This window comes from Salvelinus sp. IW2-2015, linkage group LG9, assembly GCF_002910315.2.
Source record: "Salvelinus sp. IW2-2015 linkage group LG9, ASM291031v2, whole genome shotgun sequence".
In the NCBI taxonomy this organism is placed as follows: Eukaryota; Metazoa; Chordata; class Actinopteri; order Salmoniformes; family Salmonidae; genus Salvelinus; species Salvelinus sp. IW2-2015.
The window spans coordinates 2,143,572-2,171,327 of record NC_036849.1 but is presented as its reverse complement, the minus strand read 5'-3'; the positions used below and the strand labels follow the sequence as shown (position 1 = coordinate 2,171,327).

The 27,756-nt window shown below is 43.9% G+C and overlaps 1 protein-coding gene and 1 pseudogene across 7 annotated transcripts in view; both read left to right on the top strand.

Moving 5' to 3' along the window:
• The window catches only part of efcab11 (EF-hand calcium binding domain 11), an 87,430-nt gene that overhangs the window by 10,131 nt on the left and 49,543 nt on the right, over positions 1-27,756 (top strand). For 3 of the 7 annotated variants that reach the window (XM_023993934.2, XM_023993932.2, XM_023993933.3), the window contains exons 2-4: positions 7,445-7,540; positions 10,357-10,405; positions 13,333-13,434. In XM_023993934.2, the coding sequence (XP_023849702.1) occupies positions 7,445-7,540; positions 10,357-10,405; positions 13,333-13,434 (247 nt within the window). Of the gene's footprint in view, positions 1-7,444; positions 7,541-9,535; positions 9,620-9,642; positions 9,841-10,356; positions 10,406-13,332; positions 13,435-27,756 lie in introns of those variants that run through there. The other 4 variants (XM_023993937.2, XM_023993936.2, XM_023993935.2 and 1 more) reach the window with 4 other exon arrangements.
• LOC139028259 (uncharacterized) lies at positions 15,739-16,437 on the top strand (annotated as a pseudogene).

The window sequence follows — 27,756 nt, the reverse complement described above, 5'->3', positions numbered from 1 at the left end:
CAAACAGGAGATATAACCCACCCACTTGCCAAAGCACAGCCCCCACACACTAGAGGATATCTTCAACCACCAACTTACAATCCTGGACAAGCCGAGTATAGCCCACAAAGATCTCCACCACAGCACAAACCAAGGGGGGGCGCCAACCCAGACAGGAAGATCACGTCGTAACTCAACCCACTCAAGTGACGCACCCCTCCCAGGGACGGCATGAAAGAGCACCAGTAAGCCAGGGACTCAGCCCCTGTAATAGGGTTAGAGGCAGAGAATCCCAGTGGAGAGAGGGAACCGGCCAGGCAAAGACAGCAAGGCGGTTCGTTGCTCCAGAGCCTTTCCGTTCACCTTCACACTCCTGGCAGACTACACTCAATCATATGACCTGAAGAGATAAGTCTTCAGTAAAGCATTAAGGTAGACCGAGTCTGCGTCTCTCACATGGGTAGGCAGACGTTCCATAAAAATGGAGATCTATAGGAGAAAGCCCTGCCTCCCGCTGTTTGCTTAGAAATTCTAGGGACAATTAGGAGGTCTGCGTCTGTGACCGTAGCGTAACGTATAAATGTACGGCAGGACCAACTCGGAAAGATAGGTGAGGAGCAAGCCATGTAACGCTTTATAGTGTTACAGTAAAACTTGAAATCAGCCCTTGCCTTAACAGGAAGCCAGTGTAGGGAAGCTAGCACTGGAGTATATGATTCAAATTTCTTGGTTCTAGTCAGAATTCTAGCAGCTGTATTTAGCACTAACTGAAGTTTATTAGTTGCTTTATCCGCGGTAGCTGGGAAAGTAGAGCATTGCAGTAGTCTAACCTAGAAGTAACAAATGCATGGATTAATTTTTCTGCATCATTTTTGGACAGAAAATTTCTGATTTTTGCAATGTTACGTAGATGGAAAAAAGCTGTCCTGAAACAGTCTTGATATGTTCGTCAAAAGAGAGATCAGGGTCAAGAGTAACGCGAGGTCCTTCACAGTTTTATTTGAGACGACTTACAACCATCAAGATTAATATGTCAGATTTAACAGAAGATCTCTTTGTTTCTTGGGCTAGAACAAGCATCTCTGTTTTGTCCGAGTTTAAAAGTAGAACGTTTGCAGCATCCACTTCCTTATGTCGAAACACAGAGCTTCTAGCGAGGCAATTTTGGGGCTTCACCATGTTTCATTGAAATGTACAGCTGTGTGTCATCCGCATAGCAGTGAAAGTTAACATTATGTTTTCGAATAACATCCCCAGAGTAAAATATATGGTGAAAACAATAGTGGTCCTAAAACGGAACCTTGTGGAACACCGAAATGTACAGTGATTTGTCAGAGGACAAACCATTCACAGAGACAAACTTATATCTTTTCCGACAGGTATCTAAACCAGGCCAGAACTTGTCCGTGTAGACCAATTTGGGTTTCCAGTCTCTCCAAAAGAATGTGTGATCGATGGTATCAAAAGAGCACTAAGGTCTAGTAGCACGAGGACAGATGCAGAGCCTCGGTCTGACGCCATTAAAGGTCATTTACCACCTTCACAAGTGCAGTCTCAGTGCTATGATGGGGTCTAAAACCAGACTGAAGCATTTCGTATACATTGTTGTCTTCAGGAAGCAGTGAGTTGCTGCGCAACAGCTTTTTCAATTTTTTTTGAGAGGAATGGAAGATTCGATATAGGCCGATAGTTTTTATATTTTCGGTCAAGGTTTGGCTTTTTCAAGAGAGGCTTTATTACTGCCACTTTTAGTGAGTTTGGTACACATCCGTGGATAGAGAGCCGTTTATTATGTTCAACATAGGAGGGCAAGCACAGGAAGCAGCTCTTTCAGTAGTTTAGTAGGAATAGGATCCAGTATGCAGCTTGAAGGTTTAGAGGCCATGATTATTTTCATCATTGTGTCAAGAGATATAGTACTAAACACTTAAGTGTCTTCCCGATCCCAGGCCCTGGCAGAGCTGTGCAGATCCAGGACAGCTAAGCCCTGGAGGATATGCAGATTTAAAGAGGAGTCCGTAATTTGCTTCTAATGATCATGATTTTTCCTCAAAGAAGTTCATGAATTTATTACTGTGAGTGAACCAATCCTCTCTTGGGGAATGCTGCTTTTTAGTTAGCTTTGCAACAGTATCAAAAAGAAATTTTGGATTGTTCTTATTTTCCTCAATTAAGTTGGAAAAGTAGGATGATCGAGCAGCAGTGAGGGCTCTTCGGTACTGCACGGTACTGTCTTTCCAAGCTAGTCGGAGGACTTCCAGTTTGGTGTGGCGCCATTTCCGTTCCAATTTTCTGGAAGCTTGCTTCAAAGCTCGGGTATTTTCTGTATATATTCGCCCGTATTTACCCCCCCATAATGAAACGCTAATTAGGTGCTAATGTGGCTATCATAAAGTACTACAAATGCCATGATGATCCGAAAGCGAGTCAAAGGTAAGATTCTCTTGATTAACTATCTAATGTTAAATAAATGTAGCAACTAATAAATTGGCAACATTTCTATAAAATGGAAAATTCTTTGAACTGTCTTGTGCAAGTTTTAAATTGACACAATACCTGTTAGAAAAGGTATCAGCTAGAGTTGATGTGCAGGAGCTTGCAGGGATTTGTAGTTTTGCATGATGTCTACTTTGATGCTAATTAGCATTTACAAAACTGAGCGTTAAATAGAGTCTAATATATTGATAAGTCACCTTGTCTGAGAGAGATTTACATGTTTATCAAAACGTCATGCCAGGGTAAGCCTACACGAAACACAGCCCTTATTTTATGTGTTTTTAAAATCCCCTCAGGGGGAAAATGAATGGTGGAAAAACAATTGGAACATTTTCCCTGCATGACTGCTAGTTTTTATGGGTACTATGACACATTCAATGTGGTGTGGGGCTCTATAGAGCTCGCCAGCTTGTACTGCTAAAACCCGGAAATAATTTACCCCTGGTTCGTTCGGCCCAGTCACGTTTATACACATCATTGGTTCAGCCATCCCTATGGGGAAAAATATAGGGTTTTGGAATAAATGCCGAAAATAAGGTCTGAGGTTAACACAGGTTTAGGAGATCTTATACAGTGCCTCCAGAAAGTATTCAGACCCCTTGACTTTTTCCACATTTTGTTACGTTAGTCTTATTCTAAAATTGATTAAATCGTTTTTTCCCCGTCATCAATCTACACACACTACCCCATAATGACAACGGAAATATCACATCTACATAAGTATTCAGATCATTTACTAAGTACTTTGTTGAAGCACCTTTGGCAGTGATTACAGCCTCGAGTCCTTTTGAGTATGACGTTAGCTTGGCACACCTGTATTTGGGGAGTTTATCCCGTTCTTCTCTGCAGATCCTCTCAAGCTCTGTCAGGTTGGATGGGGAGTATCGCTGTACAGCTATTTTTAGATCTCTCCGGAGATGTTAGATCGAGTTCAAGTCTGGGCTCTGGCTGGGCCTCTCAAGGACATTCGGAGACTTGTCCTGAAGCCACTCCTGCGTTGTCTTTGCTGTGTGCTTAGGGTCGTTGTCCTGTTGAAAGGTGAACCGTCGCCCTAGTCTGAGGTTCTGAGTACTCTGGAGCACATTTTCATCAAAGATCTCTCTGTACTTTGCTCTGTACATCTTACCCTCAATCCTGAATCGTCTCCTAGTGCCTGCTGCTGAAAAACATACCCACAGCATGATGCTGCCACCACCATTGGGATGTTGCCAGGTTTCCTCCAGACGTGACGCTTGGCATCCAGGCCAAAGTGTTAAATCTTGGTTTCATCAGACCAGAGAATCTTGTTTCTCATGGTCAGAGTCCTTTAGGTGCCTTTTGGCAAACTCTAAGCAGACTGTCGTGCCTTTTACTGAGGAGTGGGTTCTGTCTGGACAACTACTGTTCAGTCGTGTGGTCAGGTGCCACAAAGAGGGACATGGGAAAATTGCAGTTGGCTCAGAACAGAGCAGCACAGCTGGCCCTTAAAAGGATAGGGTGAGCTAACATTAATGACATGCATGTCAATCTCTCATGGCTCAAAGTGGAAGATATTGACTTCCTCATTACTTGTTTTTGTAAGAGGTGTTGACAAGCTGAAGGTACCGAGCTGTCTGTTTAAAATACTAGCACATAGCTTGGACACCCATGCATGCCACCAGAGGTCTCTGGTGTAGCCATGTAGCCATGACTACATGGAACTCTATTCCACATCAAGTAACTGATGCTAGCAGTAGAATCAGATTCAAAAAGCAAGTAAAAATACACCTTATGGAACAGCGGGGACTGTGAAGTAACACAAACATAGGCACAGACACATGCATACACACACGATAACATACGCACTATACACACGCGTACACGTGGATTAAAAAAAATAATAATAATAATAATTGCATAACTGCCTTAATTTTGTCGGACCCAGCTAATTGGGATCCATAGTAAATACAATACAAAAAATAATGAAATGGCTAAAATTCACTAGCTATCTAACCAACATGAAGTGCTCATTGTGCAATTGTAGTTGTTTTCAATAAACATTGAAGATGAAATATAGTTGACATGTTATCAACAATATAAGCCAACCCTGTCTGTGTTGCCCCATAGTTCTGACCGAGATTTGTTAAGAGCCCCAACCGTTGCTTTAAGCGTTAAAGGAAAAATCCATCCAAAATTCCTATGATGTAATTTCTGATTTTACAGTGTTAAATAACATTAATATGTGAACTATATATTTTTTAAATTACACATTTCTCAAGGTAGGAATATGGCAAAAATATGATCAATGACTCATTCGAGAGAAGACAACCTCCCGCGTTATGACATCGGCCACTATTGAAATCTGACATGTATGATAGATGTTTTTACGATCTAAAAGTCGTATTCCTATTAACTTCCAGTGTAGTGAGAGTGACTTTATCGCAATGCTACCTCATACCCGGACAAATATTTGCCTGCTTGAACAGCAATAGCTCAGATAACCATGAAATGACCCCGGTAATTGATAGAACATCGCTCAGAGTCTCCCGAGTTGCGCAGCGGTCTAAGGCACTGCATCGCAGTGCTAGAGGCATCACTACAGACCCGGGTTTGATCCAAGGCTATGTCGCAGCCGGCTGCGACAGGGAGATCCATGAGGCGTTGTACAATTGGCCCAGCGTTGTCCAGGTTAGGGGAGGGTTTGGCCGGCCGGGATGTCCTTGTCCCATCGCGCTCTAGCGGCTCCTTGTGGTGGGCCGGGCGCATGCACACTGACTTTGGTCGCCAGTTGTACAGTGTTTCCTCAGACACATTGGTGTGGCTGGCTTCCGGGTTAAGCGAGCAGTGTGTCAAGAAGCAGTGGGGCTTGGCAGGGTCGTGTTTTGGAGGACGCATGGCTCTCGACCTTCGCCTCTCCGGAGTCCAAACGAGAGTTGCAGTGATGGGACAAGACTGTAACTACCAATTGGATATCTCGAAATTGGGGATAAAAGGGGTAAAAAGTACCAAAATAAAAGAACCGCCAAGAGATGCACAAAAACAATATAACATTCAAAATGGGTGAAACATTCCTTTAACACGCATTGCTTGCGGTACGGTTTTGGAAACATAAGGAACGTGTCTTTCATATCAGTGTGAAATAATGATCAAGTTTAATGACTACACATCTTTATAGGCTTAGGGTTCCCGCAAAGCTATATGTTACAGCGCTTGTTTACGGAAAACAGACAGAAGACCGCTAATTAGCACAGGTAGTCCACTATCTGCATCGCCGAACTCCAGTGTGTAAACGGAAGAGGTCGGACGGACGCAACAAAACTTGTCACTGAAACGTACTGTCAGTTGCAACCATGTTCCATCTAAGCTGCGCAGCTCCCCGAGACTGCCGCGCAGAAGAAATATCAGCCCATGCAGAGAAGCACGAGATTGAACTACACTCGACTTTCTAGTTTTCCCCTTTAGTTAACACTCAATGTTTCCTTCAACTGTGGAAATTGCCAATATTAGCCACTTTCAATGCAACATACCGAAACCAAAACAAACTATGCAAGAGATTTTCTTGTAGGCGGAACACACCGGAGTAGGATTCTATTACATTGACATGCACGACTCAGCCCATACTCTACCAACCGGTGTGGCATAACCAATCAGAGCTGCAGTATCCCTATATGCAAATAGACCATTGCAATATATGGATGTGTGCCATTCAGTTTGAACTGGACTGTGTTTACAGCATGAGTGGTTGCGAGCATATGTGCTTGTTTTGAGATAAAAGCGAGAGCTGCATGTAGCCAAATGTGCACATTTGTTCATATTCATTGCTAGTAGAGGGAACATTGGCTGCAACTGTGTTTCAAACCGGTTAAAACAGTGTACAGTAAGTGTGTATTTTTTTGCATTTGTGAAATAATTTTGATTTGATATGAAGGTAGAGGGATTTATGTTTCTAGAACCGTACCGCAGTTGAGAATCGAATCCCGTTTAGATGGAGTATTTGGCTGTTTTGGCTTCCATAGCCATTTCGTCTTTAAACAGAACATGTATGGTCCTTGGACTATAACGAGCAATGTTAGGCTCCTTTAGTCCATTATTACTATAACCTACTGCCGCCACCCTTGCAGAAAGATATTGTAGTTTTGAAACGGCAGTAAAAGTGCGGTAATTGCTATCGACTATGGTATTTTGGACGCAGTAATTGCAGAATTAATCATCATTACATGTAACTGCACTTATACTTTAAAATTACTGCAGTAAAAAAAATATTTTGGACGCAATATTTACAGCATACTGCATTTATACTGCACTCTGACTGCAGTCTTTTTTCGTAAGGGCAGACTTTGGATTACACCCAATGATGGGTATATACCAATGATCTGTATACACTGAGTGTACAAAACATTTGGATCACCTGTTCTTTCCATGACATAAACTGACCAGGTGAAAGCTATGATCCTTTATTGATGTCACCTGTTAAATCCACTTCAGTCAGTGTAAATGAAGGGAAGGAGACCAGTTAAAACAGGATTTTTAAGCCTTGAGGTGTGTGTGTGTGTGCCAGCCATTCAGAGGGTGAATGGGCAATTTTAAAAATTTGTCTTTTGAATGGGGTATGGTAGTAGGTGCCAGGCGCACCGGTTTGAGTGTCAAGAACTGCAATGCTGCTTGGTTTTTTACGCTCAACAGTTTCCCGTGTGTATCAAGATTTGTCAACCACCCAAGGACATCCAGCCAACTTGACAGAACTGTGGGAAGCATTGGAGTCAACATGGGCCATTATCCCAGTGGAACGCTTTCGACTCCTTGTAGTCCATGCCCCGGCAAATTACGGCTGTTCTGAGTGCAAAAGGGCGTGCAACTCAATATTAGGAAGGTGTTTCTAATGTTTTGTACACTCAGTGTATATAAATCATTGGTATATATATTATATAATCATTGATTACACCCCATCCCCCTCTCTCTCACCCCTACAAGGTAGACTTTTTTGTAACATGACAATGTATTTCCTCCAAAGGTTTATGAGCTGTGTGACACGGACAAGAAAGGCTACCTGAACAGAGAAGACTTAAAAATGGCGGTGGTCATGCTGTTTGGATATAAACCATCAAAGGTAGTAGAAACTAGATGATATCATAGACTTTGCATCATTGTATCTGTTCCGTTATGGCATCTGAGAGCATGGGCAGCGCCATTAAGGCCATCTCCATTTGGAAGTAGTTGATTTTCTTATCCTACCACTTCTATGAGCTGGCAAACAAACTGAAAGGGTGCACGTTTTGTTCACAAAAAAAAATGGCACCACCATCTAACCCTAGATATACACCACTATCCCCAACAAACTCCCCACTTCTACCACCTACTTTGGCCCCTTCTCTCAAACCCCTAGTAGTTTCTCTGCACTAAAATCTCTGACACACAAACACTTCTCTGCTGCTGCTACTACCAGACCAATCTTCTGGGATTTCCTTTCCATCTGTGCGGTACAATTAATGACTATAGCAATAAACTCCAAGAAGCGAACCTTACTAAAGCACAAATTGTTCTGTTCACTCTGTACTGGCCTACTACTCACAGGGATCCTCTCAGGTTCCCTCACCCTTTGCCCACCATCCTCTACTTTCCTTACTGTTTCAGCATATGACACTTTCTGCACTGCTCTCACCCTGGCAACCTCAACCTGTCTCACTCGCACAGGACATTTCTGATCCCTAGCAACATGGTCACCCCCACAATTGAAACACAATTCACCCCCACAATTAATACACACTTCTACCACCGAAACTACACATTCCTTTGTCCCATGCCCTCCTGCACACTTCTCAAACATCAAAATCTTTCTACTACATACTGGTGCAACATGACCATAAGCTTGGCACCTGAAACACTGTAGTGGGTTTGGAAACAAAAGCTCTTACCGGATACCTGACACATCCTAGTATGACTTTATCAGGTAAAGGATAGACAGTCTCTTCAGTCTCGCGCGAGTTAACAATACCCAGCTTTTCCCTCCACCCAGAAAAATACCACAAATGGGTCGGGCAAAAGACATAAATCCACTTTCTCCACAAATATATTACTCCCACTGCCTCAAACATCTCTGGCATTGTCCTGATCATTGTGGTGAAGCTTGGAAGTCTTCACCCAACCTGTCGCTGCAGGTACTTCCTCGCTTTCGTCGGGTTTGATTTCTGAGTTCTCACTAACCGCCTCCATCTCAGGGTTTTCAGGAGAGGAGCTTGTAACCAGCACTCCTGTTGTTGATTCGTAAGTGAAATTACTAGGCTTGTATTCGGTAGACGTTGGTTTGTACCGTTCGTTCTTAGCTCCATTCTTTCTCCCTCGCTTAATCCTTCCCACATCCTGTATTGTTTTTGAATGAGCTTCAAGCTTATGTAATCAAACTCATGAAAATGCAGTCATATAAGAGAGAGATACAATTAGATTTGTTCATATCCGATGGCTTCTATCAACATATTTGATGCTCAAGGAGTAAGACACATCACTGAAAGTTAGAATATTATCAATTGAACTCCCGTGTGGCAACCCAATGTGTATGGGCTACCCTTTTCGCATGGGGCCCTTTGTTAGCAAGGTCCCGTGGCCCCCATAGTGACAAATGACGTTGTTTTGATAGCTACAGTATGTTGCTCTACTTGGCTATGTGGTTTTATTTTGTAAAGACTTGAACCAACTTATTAATACATTCTCATTTTAGATAGCAAGTCAGCCAGTTTAAATAAGATATAAACAACATAAGTATGTGGCTAGCTAGAAAAACATGGTAGGTAGTATGTAGTGTGTTAATAACAAAGACTGCGCTACCATAATACAATGCGCCACCCAGACAGTGGTTGTTGATAGTGTGCCGTTACATGGCTACACACTGTTCTATTGCTAGCTGATGTATCTAGTTATTAAAAGTAGTTAAACTTATGCCCCGGGTTGTCATTGATCAATCTAGCTAATCAGTTAACTAGCTAACGTTAGCCATCATCAAGCAGGTGCACAAGATAAGATCATGCCACTGTAGGTACGTAGGGTAGCGACGCATCAAAACAACATCATTCTTCACTATGGGTGTGACAGAACCTTGCTAACAAAGGTCCCTGTGCGAAAAGGGTAGCCAGTGCTCATTGGGTTGCCACAGCTGCAGCATTGATAGCGTGCCTGCTCGAGGACTTACAGAACGGTAAGAACCCGTTAGTTAGGTGTGTGTTAGATTTTTTTACTTAATATTGCCAGCCAGTACTTTTTGAAGAAAATAAATATAAATACTTTTTTTGTAGACCGTTAAAGGTATCGAAAGTGAGACAGCTGGTGGGAGTAGTAGTTCTAATGAAACAGTGGTACTGTAACTTTTTGGCTTCGTGCTTCTTCTTGGCCATCAAATACGTTGAAAATCGGCATATGGTAAGTTAATTAACACAGAAACACGTATACATTTTTATATATATCTTATATGACTGTTTTCATGAAGTTGACGATGAAAATGTTAAGCCAATTCATAGCCTACAAAACGAGACAACCGGAAGTACCACTTTCATACCGTATAGACCCCATGTACAGTTGTGCTAGCTCTGGTCCATCGCACGAAGACAACGAGTTTCCTCGTGTCACGCAATGGACCAGAGCTACAGTTGTGCGGTTGTATCCAGCCTCGTTTAAGTTGAATTTTAGGAGCAGTGAAGTAATGCTCATTTCATTCCACAAGATGGCGCCGTTGTACTTAGTTTTATCTAAAAAGTATTCTCTAACCTTTCTTTGTGACCTAGCTAATTTGCATGATAATCACCTCACAAAAACTACACTGATAAATATCAAATGGGATATCTTAATAATTTTTCTATCACTTAAATTCAAATAGATGACATTTCCTCAGTCATCTATCAGGTCAGTCTTTAATTTCCTTGTGCTTGTATGTTGCAGTCTGAAACCAACATGTTAATGGCTCAAGCCCAGGCAAAAGATTCACCAGGTAAGTCTGACCGTACCAGGAACCGTTCTCAGTTCTCCAACAAGCACAATGCTGTTGTGACAGAATGAGTACATATTACTGTGTGTCTGTCTGTCTGTCTGTCAGTGTGTGTGTCATACGAGCACTCAGAAATTAGAAAATATGTACACCATCCGCACTTTTAGCTCATACTGTATATTCTTGATGTGTCGATTTATGTAAATATGATAGTGACTCAATCTTCCCACATCCAGTCGTGCTAAACGGAAGCACTCCAATATATATATGTGTGTGTGTGTTAATGAACAAGTGGAAGATATAGCCACAGGACATAGCCTCTGAACAGCCATCACACACCGTATTTAATTTGAGAACAGCCATCGCAGACCGTATTTAATTTGAGACGAGTGGCTCAACCTCACTCACTCACACACAGACATACACGAGTGCCTGCCTGCAGCTATCCTCTGACAGCCTCAATGGCTTTTTTAGATTAATTTATAGCGTGCCCGCAGTTTAGACGTCATTACAGTTTCATACGCTGTTCATCACAGTACCACTTATGGCCACGACAGGCAGCCCTCCAACTGAGACGCAAAGTAGGGGGACCCATGCTGATGTGTAAGCACACACACACACACACACAGCATAACATCCACCTTGCAGCATTTAGCCGCTATCTCCATTTAAAATGGGATGGTGGAAGACAAAACCAAACAAAGCAACCTATTCAGTGTATCATTCCAATCCATCCTGGTGAAATGGAAAGAAACGAGATAAAACAAGAGGGAACGCTTGATTTAGATTGGGTGTAATCGTTTTACACATTTCCAGTAATTAAAAGAATGCCTCACAAAAGGCTTGCGGTGCAATTGTTATTGTGACGACATGCGGCCAACGCTTTAACTGGGGGCTTCTTGACATGCAGATGGGAGGGGGATAGAGAGAGTGGAGATGGGAAGGTGGCTGACTAGACAGATACGGGGCTATTGAAGGAAGATGTTAAACGGTTAAAGATTAGGAAGTCATTTCTCTTTTGTTTTTAAAGCCAGGAGCAAAATTTTAATCTGTACATTGCCCAGTAAGAGAGAGAAAACGAGGGAAGGGATTGAGGGTAAGGGGGGTGACGGGAAAGAGGGAGGGAAGAGAGAAAGAATTTAGATCGTGGCATGGTTGATGCAATTAAATATTTCACAATCCGTTAAATTTGTCTGGGAGAGAGAGTGGGAAAAGAGCGGAATAGAGCGAGAGCAATGAATTAAACAGCTCCTCTGGATATGGTATGATTAGTAAATTGGTGGTGATGGTGGGAAGAGACAGAGTGGGTGGCTAACTAGAGGGAGAGATTGAGAATGTGTGTGGCTGGCTAAGAGTGAATGGGGCCAGGCAGTGTGGGTGTGGGCTTGGCTAGACTGTCTCTCTGTGGCTCATTTAAAGCACAGCCCCTCAATAGGGGTTAAACAGAGGCCTTTGGCAAGAAACTAACTACCATACTGTCTTCTACCATTGTCTTATGTCAGATAGCGAGTCGATTCCGCCTGCCCTGATCTCAGGTTGCGTGCTCGTGTGCACATAGTGCCTTCAATTTTTGCCATTTGATATTTTCTTTGTGGCGTTGCTAAAGTAAGGAACCTATCAACTCTAGGCTACTAGCACTATGCTATGGCAAACTGGCTGGCTAGCTAGTAACACTAGCTAACTGGATAAACAGCAGTTAGCTTTAGAATGTTAACGTTAGCTCTGCTTTAAATCGCAATTTGCAGATTACAGCTGACAAGCTATATCTATTGACTTAGCTAGCTGAGAAACAGTTTAGCTAAAGGTTTATGAGCTGCCAACGAAATCTTAACTGTTTTAGATTTGTTTTTATGGTAAACTTACATTTTATATGTTTACCATTACTAACTGTAATTTTCAGCTGATGATGCCATTTTCTTACCCGAACACTTTCGAGCTATTGCCTTTTGCGAGATACGAACATCATCTAATTCCGTTTAGGAGCCTGAGATCGCTTATCTACTAAGGGAGTCCTGCTCTAGCCTCTGACAGTGTTGTCCTATGCGTTGTTTTGTTATGTGTTATATGTGGAACCCGAGTATGCCTAGTAGGCTATGTCTACTCTCTAGCCTAGGACTATTATGTTTATATTTGCAAATATGTTTTCAAACTTTCTTGTGTTGTCCTCTGAGTGGTTGTGTTGTTTGAAATGGTCAAATAAATCTATCTATCCCTATAGGAAGTCCTGTAGGAAGTTTTAGCTTCCACCTCCCCTTCTCTCTCTCACCCCTAACCGGTGTTCTAAGTATAGCGGACATGGGTCAGGCTCATGGTCTTGTGATGAGGTAGCCCTGCCTGCAACTTCAAAATCAGTGTCCCCCTCAGCACAAAATAATTTAATCTTGGTCTAATGGTCAAGACGTTGGTCTGTGAGAGACCAGGGACGTTGGTCTGTGGGAGACCAGGGTGCGTGCGTGAAGTACTCTCAATTAGCTAGGCACGGTTGCTGTGTACGCTTGCCATGTGGTGAGTCATAGTCGCAGATCTTTGGTAGGGGCCACCGTGCGGCTAACAGAATCAGATTCAAAACACACACACGACACCTTCCCTAATCCAAACACACCTCTATTCTTCCCTTCCTGTGAAAGCTTGGCACTGCTCTTTCCAGTTCTCCCTCTTTTGTGCTCGCTCTCTCTTGCTCTCTCTCTTGCTCTCTCTCTCTCTCTCTCGCTCTATTCTCCGCAGCTCTGGCTCTTTTTCTCCACCTTCATTTGAAGCCCTGAGCACACAGCACGCTTTCATTCATTGCCAGACACTCACATTTGTGTGTGTGCGTGCATTTGTAAGGTGATATGTTTGTTACTGTTACCGCCATGTATAGGAAGAAGGCTCTCTTTATTTATCTCTCTCTCTCTTCCATCACCCCCCCCCCCCCCCCAATCTCTCTCTAGGGGTGTGTATAGAGATGTTTGCGTGTCTCATGGGGAGGAAGTTGTCATCAGATGACCACTACCAGAAAACCAGGCAGATCTTCAACACCTTTGATGTGAACTGTATGTACTGTACACCCCCCCTCCATCTCTCTCTTACTCCCATCTCTCTATCACTCATTCTCTGTTCCTCCGTCTATCCATCTCTATCTCCACCCCCTTCTCTCTATCCCCCTTTCTTTCTCTTTGTTGCCCATACTCTTTGGCTTTTCTTTCGCCAGAAGAGGGTGCTCTAGGCCTTGCCGTGCGAACACACACACACACACACACACACACACACACACACACACACACACACACACACACACACACACACACAGTGCCTTCTGAAAGTATTCAGACCCCTTGACTTTTTCCAAATTTTGTTACATAACAGCCTTATTCTAAAATTGATTAAATACATGTTTTTCCTCACCAATCTACACACAATACCCTATAATGACAAAGTGAAAACAGGCTTTTAGAATTTTTTACAAATGTATAAAAAATGAAAAACAGATACCTTATTTACATAAGTATTCAGACCCTTTGCTATGAGACTCGAAATTGAACTCAGGTCCATCCTGTTTCCATTGATCATCCTTGAGATGCTTCTACAACTTGGAATTCCACCTGTGGCAAATTCAATTGATTGGACATGATTTGGAAAGGCACACACCTGTCTATATAAGGTCTCACAGTTGACAGTGCATTGTCAGAGCAAAAACCAAGCCATGAGGTCGACAGAATTGTCCGTAGAGCCTCGAGACAGGATTGTGGCACAGATCTGGGGAAGGGCACCAACAAATTTCTGCAGCGTTGAAGATCCCCAAAGGACACAGTGGCCTCCATCATTCTTAAATGGAAGAAGTTTGGAACCACCAAGAATGTTCCTAGAGCTGGCCGCCCTGCCAAACTGAACAATCGGGGAATAAGGGCCTTGGTCAGGGAGGTGACCAAGAAGCCGACGGTCACTCTGACAGAGATCTCGAGTTCCTCTGTGGAGATGGGAGAACCTTCTCAAAGGACAACCATCTCTGCAGCACTTCACCAATAAGGCCTTTATGGTAGAGTGGCCAGACGGAGGCCACTCAGTAAAAGGCACATGGCAGCCCGCTTTGAGTTTGTCAAAAAGCCCCTAAAGACTCCCAGACCATGACAAATCAGATTCTCTGATTCAGGCAAAATTGAACACTTTTGCCTGAATGCCAAGCGTCACGTCTGGAGGAAACCTGGCACCATGCCTACGGTGAAGCATGGTGGTGGCAGCATCATGCTGTGGGGATGTTTTTCAGCGGCATGGACTGGGAGACTAGTCAGAATCGAGGCGAAGATGAACGGAGCAATGTTCAGAGAGATCTTTGATGAAAACCTGCTCCAGAGTGTTCAGTACCTCAGACTGGGGCGAATGTTCACCTTCCAACAACCCTAAGCACACAGCCAAGACAATGCAGGGACTTTGGAACAAGTCTCAATGTCCTTGAGTGGGCAGCCTTATTCAATTTTGCAATAAGGATGTGATGTAATGTAACAAAATGTGTAAAGTCAAGGGTTCTGAATACTTTCCGAATGCGCTGTACACACACACACTTCCTCTGCAAATAGTTCCCTTTGTATCTAAACTGAAAAACAGAACACTGAAATTTATCCTCCGGTGTGTGTGTGTGTGCTCTGTAGAAGATCATTCCTGCTCTTTGTTCCGACAGTTGTTTTCTGGGTGTTCCATTGGAAAGCATGAGTATAATTCACTAATTTAACATTTTTTGGCAGAGTTTTATATCCGCAGGGGAGTGTGTGTGTGTGTGTGTCAGGTGACTGTGATGATTAACTCTGTAGTAAATGGCCCAGGGACTGTCTTCATTAACCCTCTCACCCGCCATTACAGACGAGGACCTTTGTGTGTGACACGGCTGGTTTCTTTAATGGCTGCCTGAAACTGCATCCTCAAAGCATGTTTTATGGTGTGATGCTAGACACTGTTTGTTTGTACGCACTGCACACCTGTGTGTGATTCATGGCATACTGCTCGACTGCATTAATAGTTAATTGGCTCTTTTGACAACAGCTTGATAATAATTGGGGTCTGGAATAATAGTGTGTTCACACATAAACTCAGCAAAAAAAGAAACGTTTCAGGACCCTGTCTTTCAAAGATAATTTTTAAAAATCCAAATAACTTCACAGATCTTCATTGTAAAGGGTTTAAACACTGTTTCCCATGCTTGTTCAATGAACCATAAACAATTAATGAACATGCACCTGTGGAACGGTCGTTAAAGACATAACAGCTTACAGACGGTAGGCAATTAAGGTCACAGTTATGAAAACTTAGGACACTAAAGAGGCCTTTCTACTGACTCTGGGGGAAAAACAAAAGAAAAGATTCCCAGGGTCCCTGCTCATCTGCGTTAACGAGCCTTAGGCATGCTGCAAGGAGGAATGAGGACTGCAGATGTGGCTAGGGCAATATATTGCAATGTCCTTACTGTAAAACGCATAAGACAGGGCTACAGGGAACCAGGACGGACAGCTGATCGTCCTCGCAGTGGCAGACCACGTGTAACAACACCTTCACAGGATCTGTACATCCGAACATCACACCTGCAGGACAGGTACAGGATGGCAACAACAACTGCCCGAGTTACACCAGGAACGCACAATCCCTCCATCAGTGCTCAGACTGTCCCCAATAGGCTGAGAGAGACTGGACTGAGGGCTTGTAAGCCTGTTGTAAGGCAGGTCCTCACCAGACATCACCGGCACAACGTCGCCTATGGGCACAAACCCACCGTCGCTGGACCAGACAGGACTGGCAAAAAGTGCTCTTCACTGACGAGTCGCAGTTTTGTCTCACTAAGGGTGATGGTCGGATTCGCTTTTATCGGCAAAGGAATGAGCGTTACACCGAGGCCTGTACTCTGGAGCGGGATCGATTTGGAGGTGGAGGGTCCGACATGGTCTGGGGCGGTGTGTCACAGCATCAGGACTGAGCTTGTTGTCATTGCAGGCAATCTCAACGCGTGTGTAACAGGAAAGACATCCTCCTCCCTCATGTGGTACCCTTCCTGCAGGCTCATCCTGACATGACCCTCCAGCATGACAATGCCACCAGCCATTACTGCCTCGTTCTGTGCGTGATTTCCTGCAAGACAGGAATGTCAGTGTTCTTCCATGGCCAGCGAAGAGCCTGGATCTCAATCCCATTGAGCATGTCTGGGACCTGTTGGATCGGAGGGTGAGGGCTAGGGCCATCCCCCCCCAGAAATGTCCGGGAACTTGCAGGTGCCTTGGTGGAAGAGTGGGGTAACATCTCACAGCAAGAACTGGCAAATCTGGTGCAGTCCATGAGGAGGAGATGCACTGCAGTACTTCATGCAGCTGGTGGACACACCAGATACTGACTGTTACTTTTGATTTTGACCCCCCCCTTGTTCAGGGACACATTATTCAATGTCTGTGGAACTTGTTCAGTTTGTCTCAGATGTTGAATCTTATGTTCATGAAAAATTTACACATGTTAAGTTTGCTGAAAATAAACACAGTTGACAGTGACATTTCTTTTTTATATCAAAATCAAATCAAGTTTATTTTATATAGCCCTTCGTACATCAGCTAATATCTCGAAGTGCTGTACAGAAACCCAGCATAAAACCCCAAACAGCAAGCAATGCAGGTGTAGAAGCACATACTGTATATACACACCCACTCATCTTGTATGTATGTGCTTCAGTATTATAACTTTATATGCCTTCAGAAAGTATTCACACCCCTTGCCTCACAAAAAAGGGCACCTATTCCCTTTGAGCATGGTGAAGTTATTCATTACACTTTGCATGGTGTATCAATACACCCAGTCACTACAAACTCAGTTGCCGGAGAGGAAGGAAACCGCTCAGAGATTTCACCATGAGGCCAATGGTGACTTTAACCTCTCTAGGGTATGTGAGACGGTAGCGTCCCACCTTTTCAACAGCCAGTGAAACTGCAGGGCGCCAAATTCAAAACAGAAATCCCATAATTAAAATTCCTCAAACATACATGTATTTTACACCATTTTAAAGATACACTTGTTGTAAATCCAGCCACAGTGTCCGATTTCAAAAAGGCTTTACGACGAAAGCAAACCAAACGATTATGTTAGGTGATTGCCTATTCACAGAATTACACAGACATTTTTCCAGCCAAAGAGAGGATTCACAAAAAGCAGAAATATAGATCAAATGAATCACTAACCTTTGATGATCTTCATCAGATGACACTCATAGGACAAAAAATCTGAGTTTACATTGGCGCCTTACGTTCAGAAGTTCCAAAACATCCTTTGATTTTGCAGAGAGCCACATCAATTTACAGGAATACTCATAATAAACATTGCTAAAAGATACAACTGTTATGCATGGAATTTTAGATTCACTTCTCCTTAAGATTTCAAAAAAGCTTTACGGAAAAAGCAAACCATGCAATAATCTGAGTCGGCGCTCAGAGCACAATCAAGACACAAATATATCCACCATATTATGCAGTCAACAGAAGTCAAAAATAACATTATAAACATTCACTTTGATGATCTTCATCAGAATGCACTCCCAGGAATCCCAGTTCCACAATAAATGTTAATGTCGATAATGTCCATCATTTATGTCCAAATTCCTCGTTGTTCTAGCGTTCAGTACACTTTCCAAACTCACGACGCGCGGGCAAGTCCAGTGGAAAGTACGGACGAAAAGTTAAAAAAGTTATATTACAGTCCGTAAAAACATGACAAACGAAGTATTGAATCAATCTTTAGGTGGTTTTTAACATAATTCTTCAAAAATGTTCCAACCGGAGTATTCCTTTGTCTTCAGAAGTGCGATGGAACAGAGCTCGCTCTCACGTGAACGCGCATGGTCAGCGCATGTTCAGGTCATGATAGACCTTACTCATTCCCCTCTCCTTCGGCCCCACTTCACAGTAGAAGCATCAGACAAGGTTCTAAAGACTGTTGACATCTAGTGAAAGCCTTAGGAAGTGCAACATTACCAATATCCCACTGTATCTTCAATAGGAGCTGAGTTGAAAATCCACCAACCTCAGATTTCCCACTTCCTGGTTCTATTTTTTCTCAGGTTTTTGCCTGCCATATGAGTTCTGTTATACTCACAGACATCATTCAAACAGTTTTAGAAACTTCAGATTGTTTGCTATCCAAATCCAATAATAATATGCATATTCTAGCTTTGTAGCAGGCCGTTTACTCTGGGCATGCTTTTCATCCGGACGTGAAAATACTGCCCCCTACCCCAAAGAAGTTAAAACAGTTAGAGTTTAATGGCTGTAATAGGTGGAAACTGAGGATGGATCAACAACATTGTAGTTACTCCACAATACTAACCTAACCACAGAGATGCATACAAAGCTCACCCTCACCCTCCATTTGGCAAATCTGACCATATCTCCATCCCCTTAATTCCAGTTTACAATCAAAAACTCAAACAGGAAGTACCAGTGATGCGCTCAATATGGAAGTAGTCAGATGAAGTGGACACTAAGCTTCAGGACTGTTTCGCTAGCACAGATTGGAATATGTTCCGAGATTCATCCGATGGCATTGAGTAGTTTACCACATCAGTCACCGGCTTCATTAATAAGTGCATTGACGATGTCATTCTTGCTGTGACCGCACGTACTAACCAAAAGCCATGGATTACAGGCAACGTCCACACTGATCTAAAGGGTAGAGCTGCCGCTTTCAAGAAGCGGGACACAAATCTGGACGCTTATAAGAAATCCCGCTATGCCCTCCGACGAATCATAAAACAGGCAAAGTGTCAATACAGGCCTAAGATCAAATCCAACTACACCAGCTCTGATGCTCGTCGAATGTGGCAGGGCTTGCAAACTATCACGGATTACAAAGGGAAACCCAGCTGCGAGCTGCCCAGTGACGCAAACCTACCAGATGAGCTAAATGCCTTCTATGCTCGCTTTGAGGCAAACAACAACACTGAACCATGCATGAGAGCATCAGCTGTTCCGGACGATTGTGTGATCACGCTCTCTGTAGCCGGTGTGAGTGAGAACTTTTTAAACAACTTAACATTCACAAGGCCGCAGCGCCAGACAGATTACCAGGACGCACACTCCGAGCACCAACTGTCAGGTGTTTTCACTGACATTTTCAACCTCTGCCTGACCCAGTCTAATATCTACATGTTTCAAGCAAACTATCATAGTCCCTGTGCCCAAAAACACCAAGGCAACCTGTCTAAATGATTTTTGTCCCGTAGCACTCATATCTATAGCCATAAAATGCTTTGAAAGGAGGGTCATGGCTCACATCAACGTCATCATCCCAGACACCCCGGACCCACTTCAATTCGCATGCCGCCCCAACATATCCACAGATGACACAATTTCTTATTGCACTCCACACTGCCTTTTCCCACCTGGACAAAAGGAACACCTACGTGAGAATGCTGTTCAATGACTACAGCTCAGTGTTCAACACAACAGTTCCCACAAAGCTCATCACTAAACTAAGGACCGTGGGATTAAACACCTCCCTCTTAAATTGGATACTGGACTTCCTGACAGGTCACCCCTAGGTGGTGAGGGTAGGAAAAAATACATCCGCCACACTGACCCTCATCACAGGGGCCCCTCAGGAGCGTATGCTTAGCCTCCTCCTGTATTCCGTGTTCACCCACGACTCCAACATCATTAAGTTTGCAGACAACCTGACGGTGGTAGGCCTGAGTACCGGCGTCGATGAGACAGCCTATAAGGCTGAGGTCAGAGACGACAACAACCTCTCCCTCAAAGGAGCTGGTCGTGGATTACACGAAACAGAGGGCCGAGCACACCCCCATTCACATCGAAGGGGCTGTAGTGGAGATGGTCAAGAGCTTCAAGTTCCTCAGTGTCCTATCATAGTCCTAACTAGGGATGCACAATATATTGGTAAGCATATCTGAATCGGACGATATTAGCTAAAATGCCAACATCCGGCATCGGCCCGATGTCTGTCTAGTTTAACGCCGATGTGCAAAACCGATGTCTAAGCTGACGTGCATACCTATATAATGTAGGTAGATGACGTAATGGCTCCAGGACAAATGCAGCGCTACATGTGCAACACAGCATTCCTAACCTAGCCCACAATGTCTGCTGTGTGGATCTATCTTGAGGTTTCAAAGGAAGATAAAAGGCCATATGCAACGTTTGTGCTGCTATTATTTACCGAGGAGGGGAGAAGGTTAAATCCTAATTACTTATTTGAAAGTGCATCACCCCCACGTTCAACGACTAAATAAACTAAGCGCACACTTCCAACAAGTTCAAGTCGAGCAGTCATTTGAAAGAGTAAGACAATTTCAGCGAGACAACTGAAAGGCGAAATCTATCAACGCCAAGATGATGGAATTCATTGCTCTAGACAATCAACCGTTCTCTGTTGTGGATGATGTTGGCTTTTGCCAACTGATCGATCACCTTGAGCCCCGGTACACACTACCAAGTAGGCACTATTTTTCAGATGTTTCCCTACCGGAGTTACACAGTATTGTTGAAACGCACATCCATGAGCTACTTGCTATGGGCATCACTGCTATTAGTTTCACGACTGACATTTGGACCAGCGATGTCAGCCCCATGAGCATGTTGAGTCTGACAGCACAGTGGTCGATAAGGATTTCGTGCTGAGGAAAGCCGTATTGCATGCTCAGGAATTTGCTGGTTCTCATACCGCTGCTGCCATTTCAATGGCATTTGAGAGCATGTTTGAAACTTGGAAACATGAACACAATCCTAGCTCCATTCGAACAACTGACTCAGAAATAAGCTCATCAACTGCGTCTGCAGCAGACGTTAAACCCTCTGTCATGGCATTGAAACGCCTGCTCAACAAAACTTCCGACACAGACCGTCGGGTTAAAACTTGCAAAAGTACTCTACTAGAGGCTGTGAATAAGCCATTCGGTGGCATTCTTTCTGAGCCACTTTACTGTGTCGCCACCATGCTCGATGCTAGGTACAAGGACCGCTACTTCGATGCAGACAAGAAACAGGATTTTTTGAAATGTTAGACACAGCTGGACCAGATGGAAACAGCCACACCGAGGAAGAGGACCCATGGACAGACAGAGCTGAAACTTCACTGCTTGACATGTATGATGAAATCCTGGTTGAGAATGAAATGACTGAACAAATTAATAATGAAACAGCACAGCTGTAAGTGAAAGAACTAGGTTTTGATGATGTTTTACTGGTAATGGGGACAAATGTAATTGGCTACAAAAAAACTGTTTGGTCAGTGTGTGTGTTTCAACTATTTAACTGTACTAGAATGCTTAAAAGGTCGCTAAAGTTTTTAAATATCGGTATAAGATTTTGTTGGCAAGGAAAATCTTGGATATCGGTATCGGCCAAAAATGTCATATCGGTGCATCCCTAGTCCTAACACACCAACACAGTCATGAAGAGGGCACGACAATGCCTCTTTCCCCTCAGGAGGCTGAAAAGATTGTCCCTCAGATCCGCAAAATTATACAGCTGCACCATTGATAGCATCTTGACTGGCTGCATCATCGCTTGCGTTCGGCATCCGTTCGGCTACAGAGGGTAGTGTGTATGAGCTCCCTGTCACCCAGGACCTCTATACCAGGCAGTGGCAGAAGAAGGCCCTAAAAATAGTAAACGATTCCAGCCACCCAAGTCAGTCTGTTCTCTCTGCTACCGCACGGCAAGCGGTACTGGACCGCCAAGTCTTCGACCAAAAGGCTCCTGAACATCTTCTACCCCAAAGCTGTTAATCAAATCGCTACCCGGACTTTCTGCTTTTCACCTATACCTACACTACCGTGCAAAGGTTTGGGGTCACTTAGACATTTCCTTGCTTTTCTTTCAAAAACAAATGTTTTTGGCCATTAAAATAACATCAAATTGATCAGAAATACAGTGTAGACATTGTTAATGTTGTAAATGACTATTGTAGCTGGAAACAGCAGATTTTTAATGGAGTATCTACATAGGCGTACAGAGGCCCATTATCAGCAATCATCACTCCTGTGTTCCAATGGCACGTTGTGTTAGCTAATCCAAGTTTATAATTTAAAAGGCTAATTGATCATTAGAGAACCCTTTTGCAATTATGTTAGCACAGCTGAAAACGGTTGTGCAGATTTTAAGAAGCAATAAAACTGGCCTTCTTCAGACGAGTTGAGTATCCATCTCCCGGCTAGCTGGAGAAATCCGTCAAGCAATTCCTGGGCTTCAATTACCTCTTTTGCCAATTGACCTGGCCCCTTTGCTGCCGACACGGAGCTCCGCCGATCCATCACGACTGGTCTACCAACGTAACCATCCGAAGGGGTTTCTGTCCCAAAGCAAGCACCAATTAGCCTGGAGCTAGGCCCATCTCCCGCGTAGCCGAAGAAATCCATCAGATAATTCCTGGGCTTCAATTACCATTTTTGCCAATTGGCCTGGACCCTTTGCTGCCAACACGGAGCCCCGCCGATTCATGGTCTGGTCTGGTCTGCCGACGTAACCGTCCGAGGGGGTTTCTGCTAGCTGTCTGAATCGCTGTGCCTCCAGCTTGCCTAGCTACTCACCGGACCCTATGATCACTCGGCTACACATGCCTCTCCCTAATGTCAATATGCCTTGTCTATTGCTGTTTTGGTTAGTAATTGTTGTCTTATTTCACTGTAGCGCCTCCAGCCCTGCTCAATATGCCTTAGCTAGCCCTTATGTTCCACCCCCCACACATGCGGTGACCACACCTGGCTTAAATAGTGCCTTTAGAGACAACCTCTCATCGTCACTCAATGCCTAGGCTTACCTCCACTGTACTCACATCCTACCCTTGTCTGTACAATATACCTTGAATCTATTCTTCCGCGCCCAGAATCCTGCTCCTTTTACTCTCTGTTTCGAACGCACTAGACGGCCAGTTCATTTAGCCTTTAGCCGTACTCTTATCCTACTCCTCCTCTGTTCCTCTCGTGATGTAGAGGTTAACCCAGGCCCTGCAGCCCCCAGCATCACTCCCATTCCCCAGGCGCTCTCATTTGTTGACTTTTGTAACTGTAAAAGCATTGGTTTCATTCATGTTAACATTAGAAGCCTCCTCACTAAGTGTGTTTTATTCACTGCTTTAGCACACTCCGCCAATCCGGATGTCCTAGCCGTGTCTGAATCCTGGCTTAGGAAGGCCACCAAAAATCATGAAATTTCCATCCCTAACTATAACATTTTCCGACAAGATAGAACTGCAAAAGGGGGCGGAGTTAGCCTGCAGAGTTCTGTCATACTATCCAGGTCTGTGCCCAAACAATTCTAGCTTTTACTTTTAAAAATACACCTTTCCAGAAACAAGTCTCTCACTGCTGCCGCTTGTTATAGACCCCCGTCAGCCCCCAGCTGTGCCCTGGACACCATATGTGAATTGGTCGCCCCCCATCTATCTTCAGAGTTCGTACTGTTAGGTGACCTAAACTGGGACATGCTTAACACCCCGGCCGTCCTACAATCTAAAATAGATGCCCTCAATCTCACACAAATGATCAAGGAACCTACCAGGTACAACCTGATATCATCCTAACCAACTTGCCCTCTAAATACACCTCTAAATACACCTCTGCTGTCTTCAACCAGGATCTCAGCGATCACTGCCTCATTGCCTGCATGCGTTATGGGTCCGCAGTTAAACGACCACACTTCAGCGAGCAGGCCTTTCTAATCGACCTGGCCCGGGTATCCTGGAAGGATATTGACCTCATCCCGTCAGTAGAAGATGCCTGGTTGCTGTTCAAATGTGCTTTCCTCTCCATTTTTTAAATAAGCATGTCCCATTCAAAAAATGCAGAACTAAGAACAGATATAGCCCTTGGTTCACCCCAGACTTGACTGCCCTTGACCAGCACAAAAACATCCTGTGGCGTTCTGCAATAGCATCGAATAGCCCCCGCGATATTAAACTTTTCAGGGAAGTCAGGAACCAATATACACAGTCTGTTAAGAAAGCTAAGGCTAGCTTTTTCAAACAGAAATTTGCTTCCTGTAGCACTAATTCCAAAAAGTTTTGGGACACTGTAAAGTCCATGGAGAATAAGAGCACCTCCTCCCAGCTGCCCACTGCACTGAGGATAGGAAACACTGTCACCACCGATAAATCTACGATAATCGATCATTTCAATAAGCATTCTTCCAAGGCTCACAATACTTTCCACCTGGCTACCCCTAGCCCAGCCAACATCTCAGCACCCCCTGCAGCAACTTGCCCAAATCCTGCTTCTCCTTCACCCAAATCCAGCTGATGTTCTGAAAGAACTGCAACATCTGGATCCCTACAAATCAGCTGGGCTAGACAATCTGGACCCTCTCTTTCTAAAATTATCTGCCGAAATTGTTGCAACCTGTATTACTAGCCTATTCAACCTCTCTTTCGTATAATCTGAGATCCCCAAAGATTGGAAGGCTGCCGTAGTCATCCCCCTCTTCAAAGGGGGAGACACTCTAGACCCAAACTGTTATAGACCTATATCCATCCTTCCCTGCCTTTCTAAAATCTTTGAAAGCCAAGTTAATAAACAGATCACCGACCATTTCGAATCCCACTGTACCTTCTCCACTATGCAATCTGGTTTCCGAGCTGGTCATGGGTGCACCTCAGCCATGCTCAAGGCCCTAAACGATATCATAACCGCCATCGATAAAAGACAGTACTTTGCAGCTGTCTTCATCGACCTGGCCAAGGCTTTCAACTGTCAATTACCGCATTCTTATCGACAGACTCAATAGCCTTGGCTTCTCAAATGACTGCCTCGCCTGGTTCACCAACTACTTCTCAGAGGTCAGTGTGTCAAATCGGAGGGCCTGTTGTCTGGACCTCTGGCAGTCTCTATGGGGGTGCCACAGGGTTCAATTCTCGGGCCGACTCTTTTCTCTGTAGATATCAATGATGTCGCTCTTGCTGCTGGTGATTCTCTGATCCACCTCTACGCACACGACACCATTCTGTATACATCTGGCCCTTCTCTGGACACTGTGCTAACAAACCTCCAGACGAGCTTCAACGCCATACAACACTCCTTCCGTGGCCTCCAACTGCTTTTAAATGCTAGTAAAACTAAGTGCATGCTCTTCAACTGATTTGCTGCACGTACCCTCCGGCTCGACTAGCATCACTACTCTGGACGGTTCTGACCTAGAATATGTGGGCAAATACAAATAGCTAGGTTAGACTGTAAACTCTCCTTCCAGACTCACATTAAGCATCTCCAATCCAAAATTAAATCTAGAATCGACTTCCTATTTCTCAACAAAGCCTCCTTCACTCGTGCTGCCAAACATACCCTCGTAAAACTGACAATCCTACCGATCCTTGACTTTGGCGATGTCATTTACATAATCGCCCCCAACAGACTACATCCAGTTTGCTGAGTAGAGTATCACAGTGCCATCCATTATCACCAAAGCACCATATACTACCCACCACTGCGCCCTGTATGCTCTCGTTGGCTGGAACTCACTACATATCCATCGCCAAACCCACTGGCTCCAGGTCATCTATAAGTCTTTGCTCGGTAAAGCCCCGCCTTATCTCAGCTCACTGGTCACCATAGCAACACCCACCCGTAGCACGGGCTCCTGCAGGTATATTGCACTGCTCATCCCCAAAGCCAACTTCTCTTTGGCCGCCTTTCCTTCCAGTTCTCTGCTGCCAATGACTGGAACGAATTGCAAAAATCACTGAAGCTGGAGACTCATATCTCCCTCTCTAACTTCACGCATCAGCTGTCAGAGCAGCTTACCAATCACTGTACCTGTACACAGCCAATCTGTAAATAGCACAACCGACTACCTCATCCCCATATTATTACTTACCCTCTTGCTCTTTTGCACCCCAGTATCTCTACTTGCACATCATCATCTGCACATCTATCACTCCAGTGTTAATGCTAAATTGTAATTACTTTCACCTCGCGGGCCTATTTATTGCCTACCTCCCTACTCTTCTATATTTGCATACACTGAACATAGATTTTTCTATTTTTATTTTGTGTTATTGCCTGTACATTTGTTCATGTGTAACTCTGTGTTGTTGTTGTCACACTGCTTTGCTTTATCTTGGCCAGGTCGCAGTTGTAAATGAGAACTTGTTCTCAACTGGCCTACCTGGTTAAATAAAGGTTAAATAAAAAATCTGGAGCATCAGAATTTGTGGGTTCGATTACAGGCTCAAAATTGCCAGAAACAAAAACCTTTGTTCTGAGACTCGTCAGTCTATTCTTGTTCTGAGAAATTAAGGCTATTCCATGCGAGAAATTGCCAAGAAACTGAACATCTCGTACAACGCTGTGTACTCCCTTCAGCGCAAACTGGCCCTAACCAGAATAGAAAGAGGAGTGGGAGGCCCAGGTGCACATCTGAGCAAGAGGACAAGTACATTAGTGTTTAGTTTGAGAAACAGATGCCTTACAAGTCCTCAACTGGCAGCTTCATTAAATAGTACCCACAAAACACCAGTCTCAACGTCAACAGTGAAGAGGCGACTCCGGGATGCTGGCCTTCTAGGCAGAGTTGCAAAGAAAAAGCCATATCTCAGACTGGCCGATATAAAATAAAAAGAACACACACTGGAAATCTGCCTAGAATGCCAGCATCCCGGAGTCGCCTCTTCACTGTTGACGTTGAGACTGGTGTTTTGTGGGTACTATTTAATGAAGCTGCCTGTAAATTATATCATAAATAGGACTGGTGAAGTTATGTCACATATGTAGCTAACAAAAAATATGAAAATGTCTGCTCTATCCAAAATTACAATCAACTAATTGCAGCATTACCACAAAAATGGGGCGGCAGGTAGCCTAGTGGTTAGAGCATTGGGCCAGTAACTGAAAGGTTTCTGGATCGAATCCCCAAGCTGACAAGGTAAAAAATCTGTCGTTCTGCCCCTGAACAAGGCAAGTCAACCACTGTTCCCGGTAGGCCGTCATTGTAATTAAGAATTTGTTCTTAACTGACTTGCCTAGTTAAATAAATAAAAAATAAAAACGCAAAAATGGAAAAGGCAAGTGGAAGGGGGAGAAAGTAAGGAACTTTTCTGTCGGCCCTGCATTAAAGACCAAAATTGGTTAAGGAAAATTGTAATAAATAATAAACGATACCAGTTTCATTTAAGGACCAAAAAATTGACAGCTGTGCCATACAGATTGCAAAATAGTTGGGAAGAGATTTTCAATGTACCGATTCCTTGGCACATTCAAAACTTTAAGGTTTTCAGTTTGAATTATTTTACAAAATTCTTGCAACCAAAGAATTTTACATACAGTATTTGGGGGATACAACCATCCCAGCTGTGCAGATTTTGCTGCGAAGAGACAGAATCATTAGATCATTTGTTTTGGTACTGTCCATATG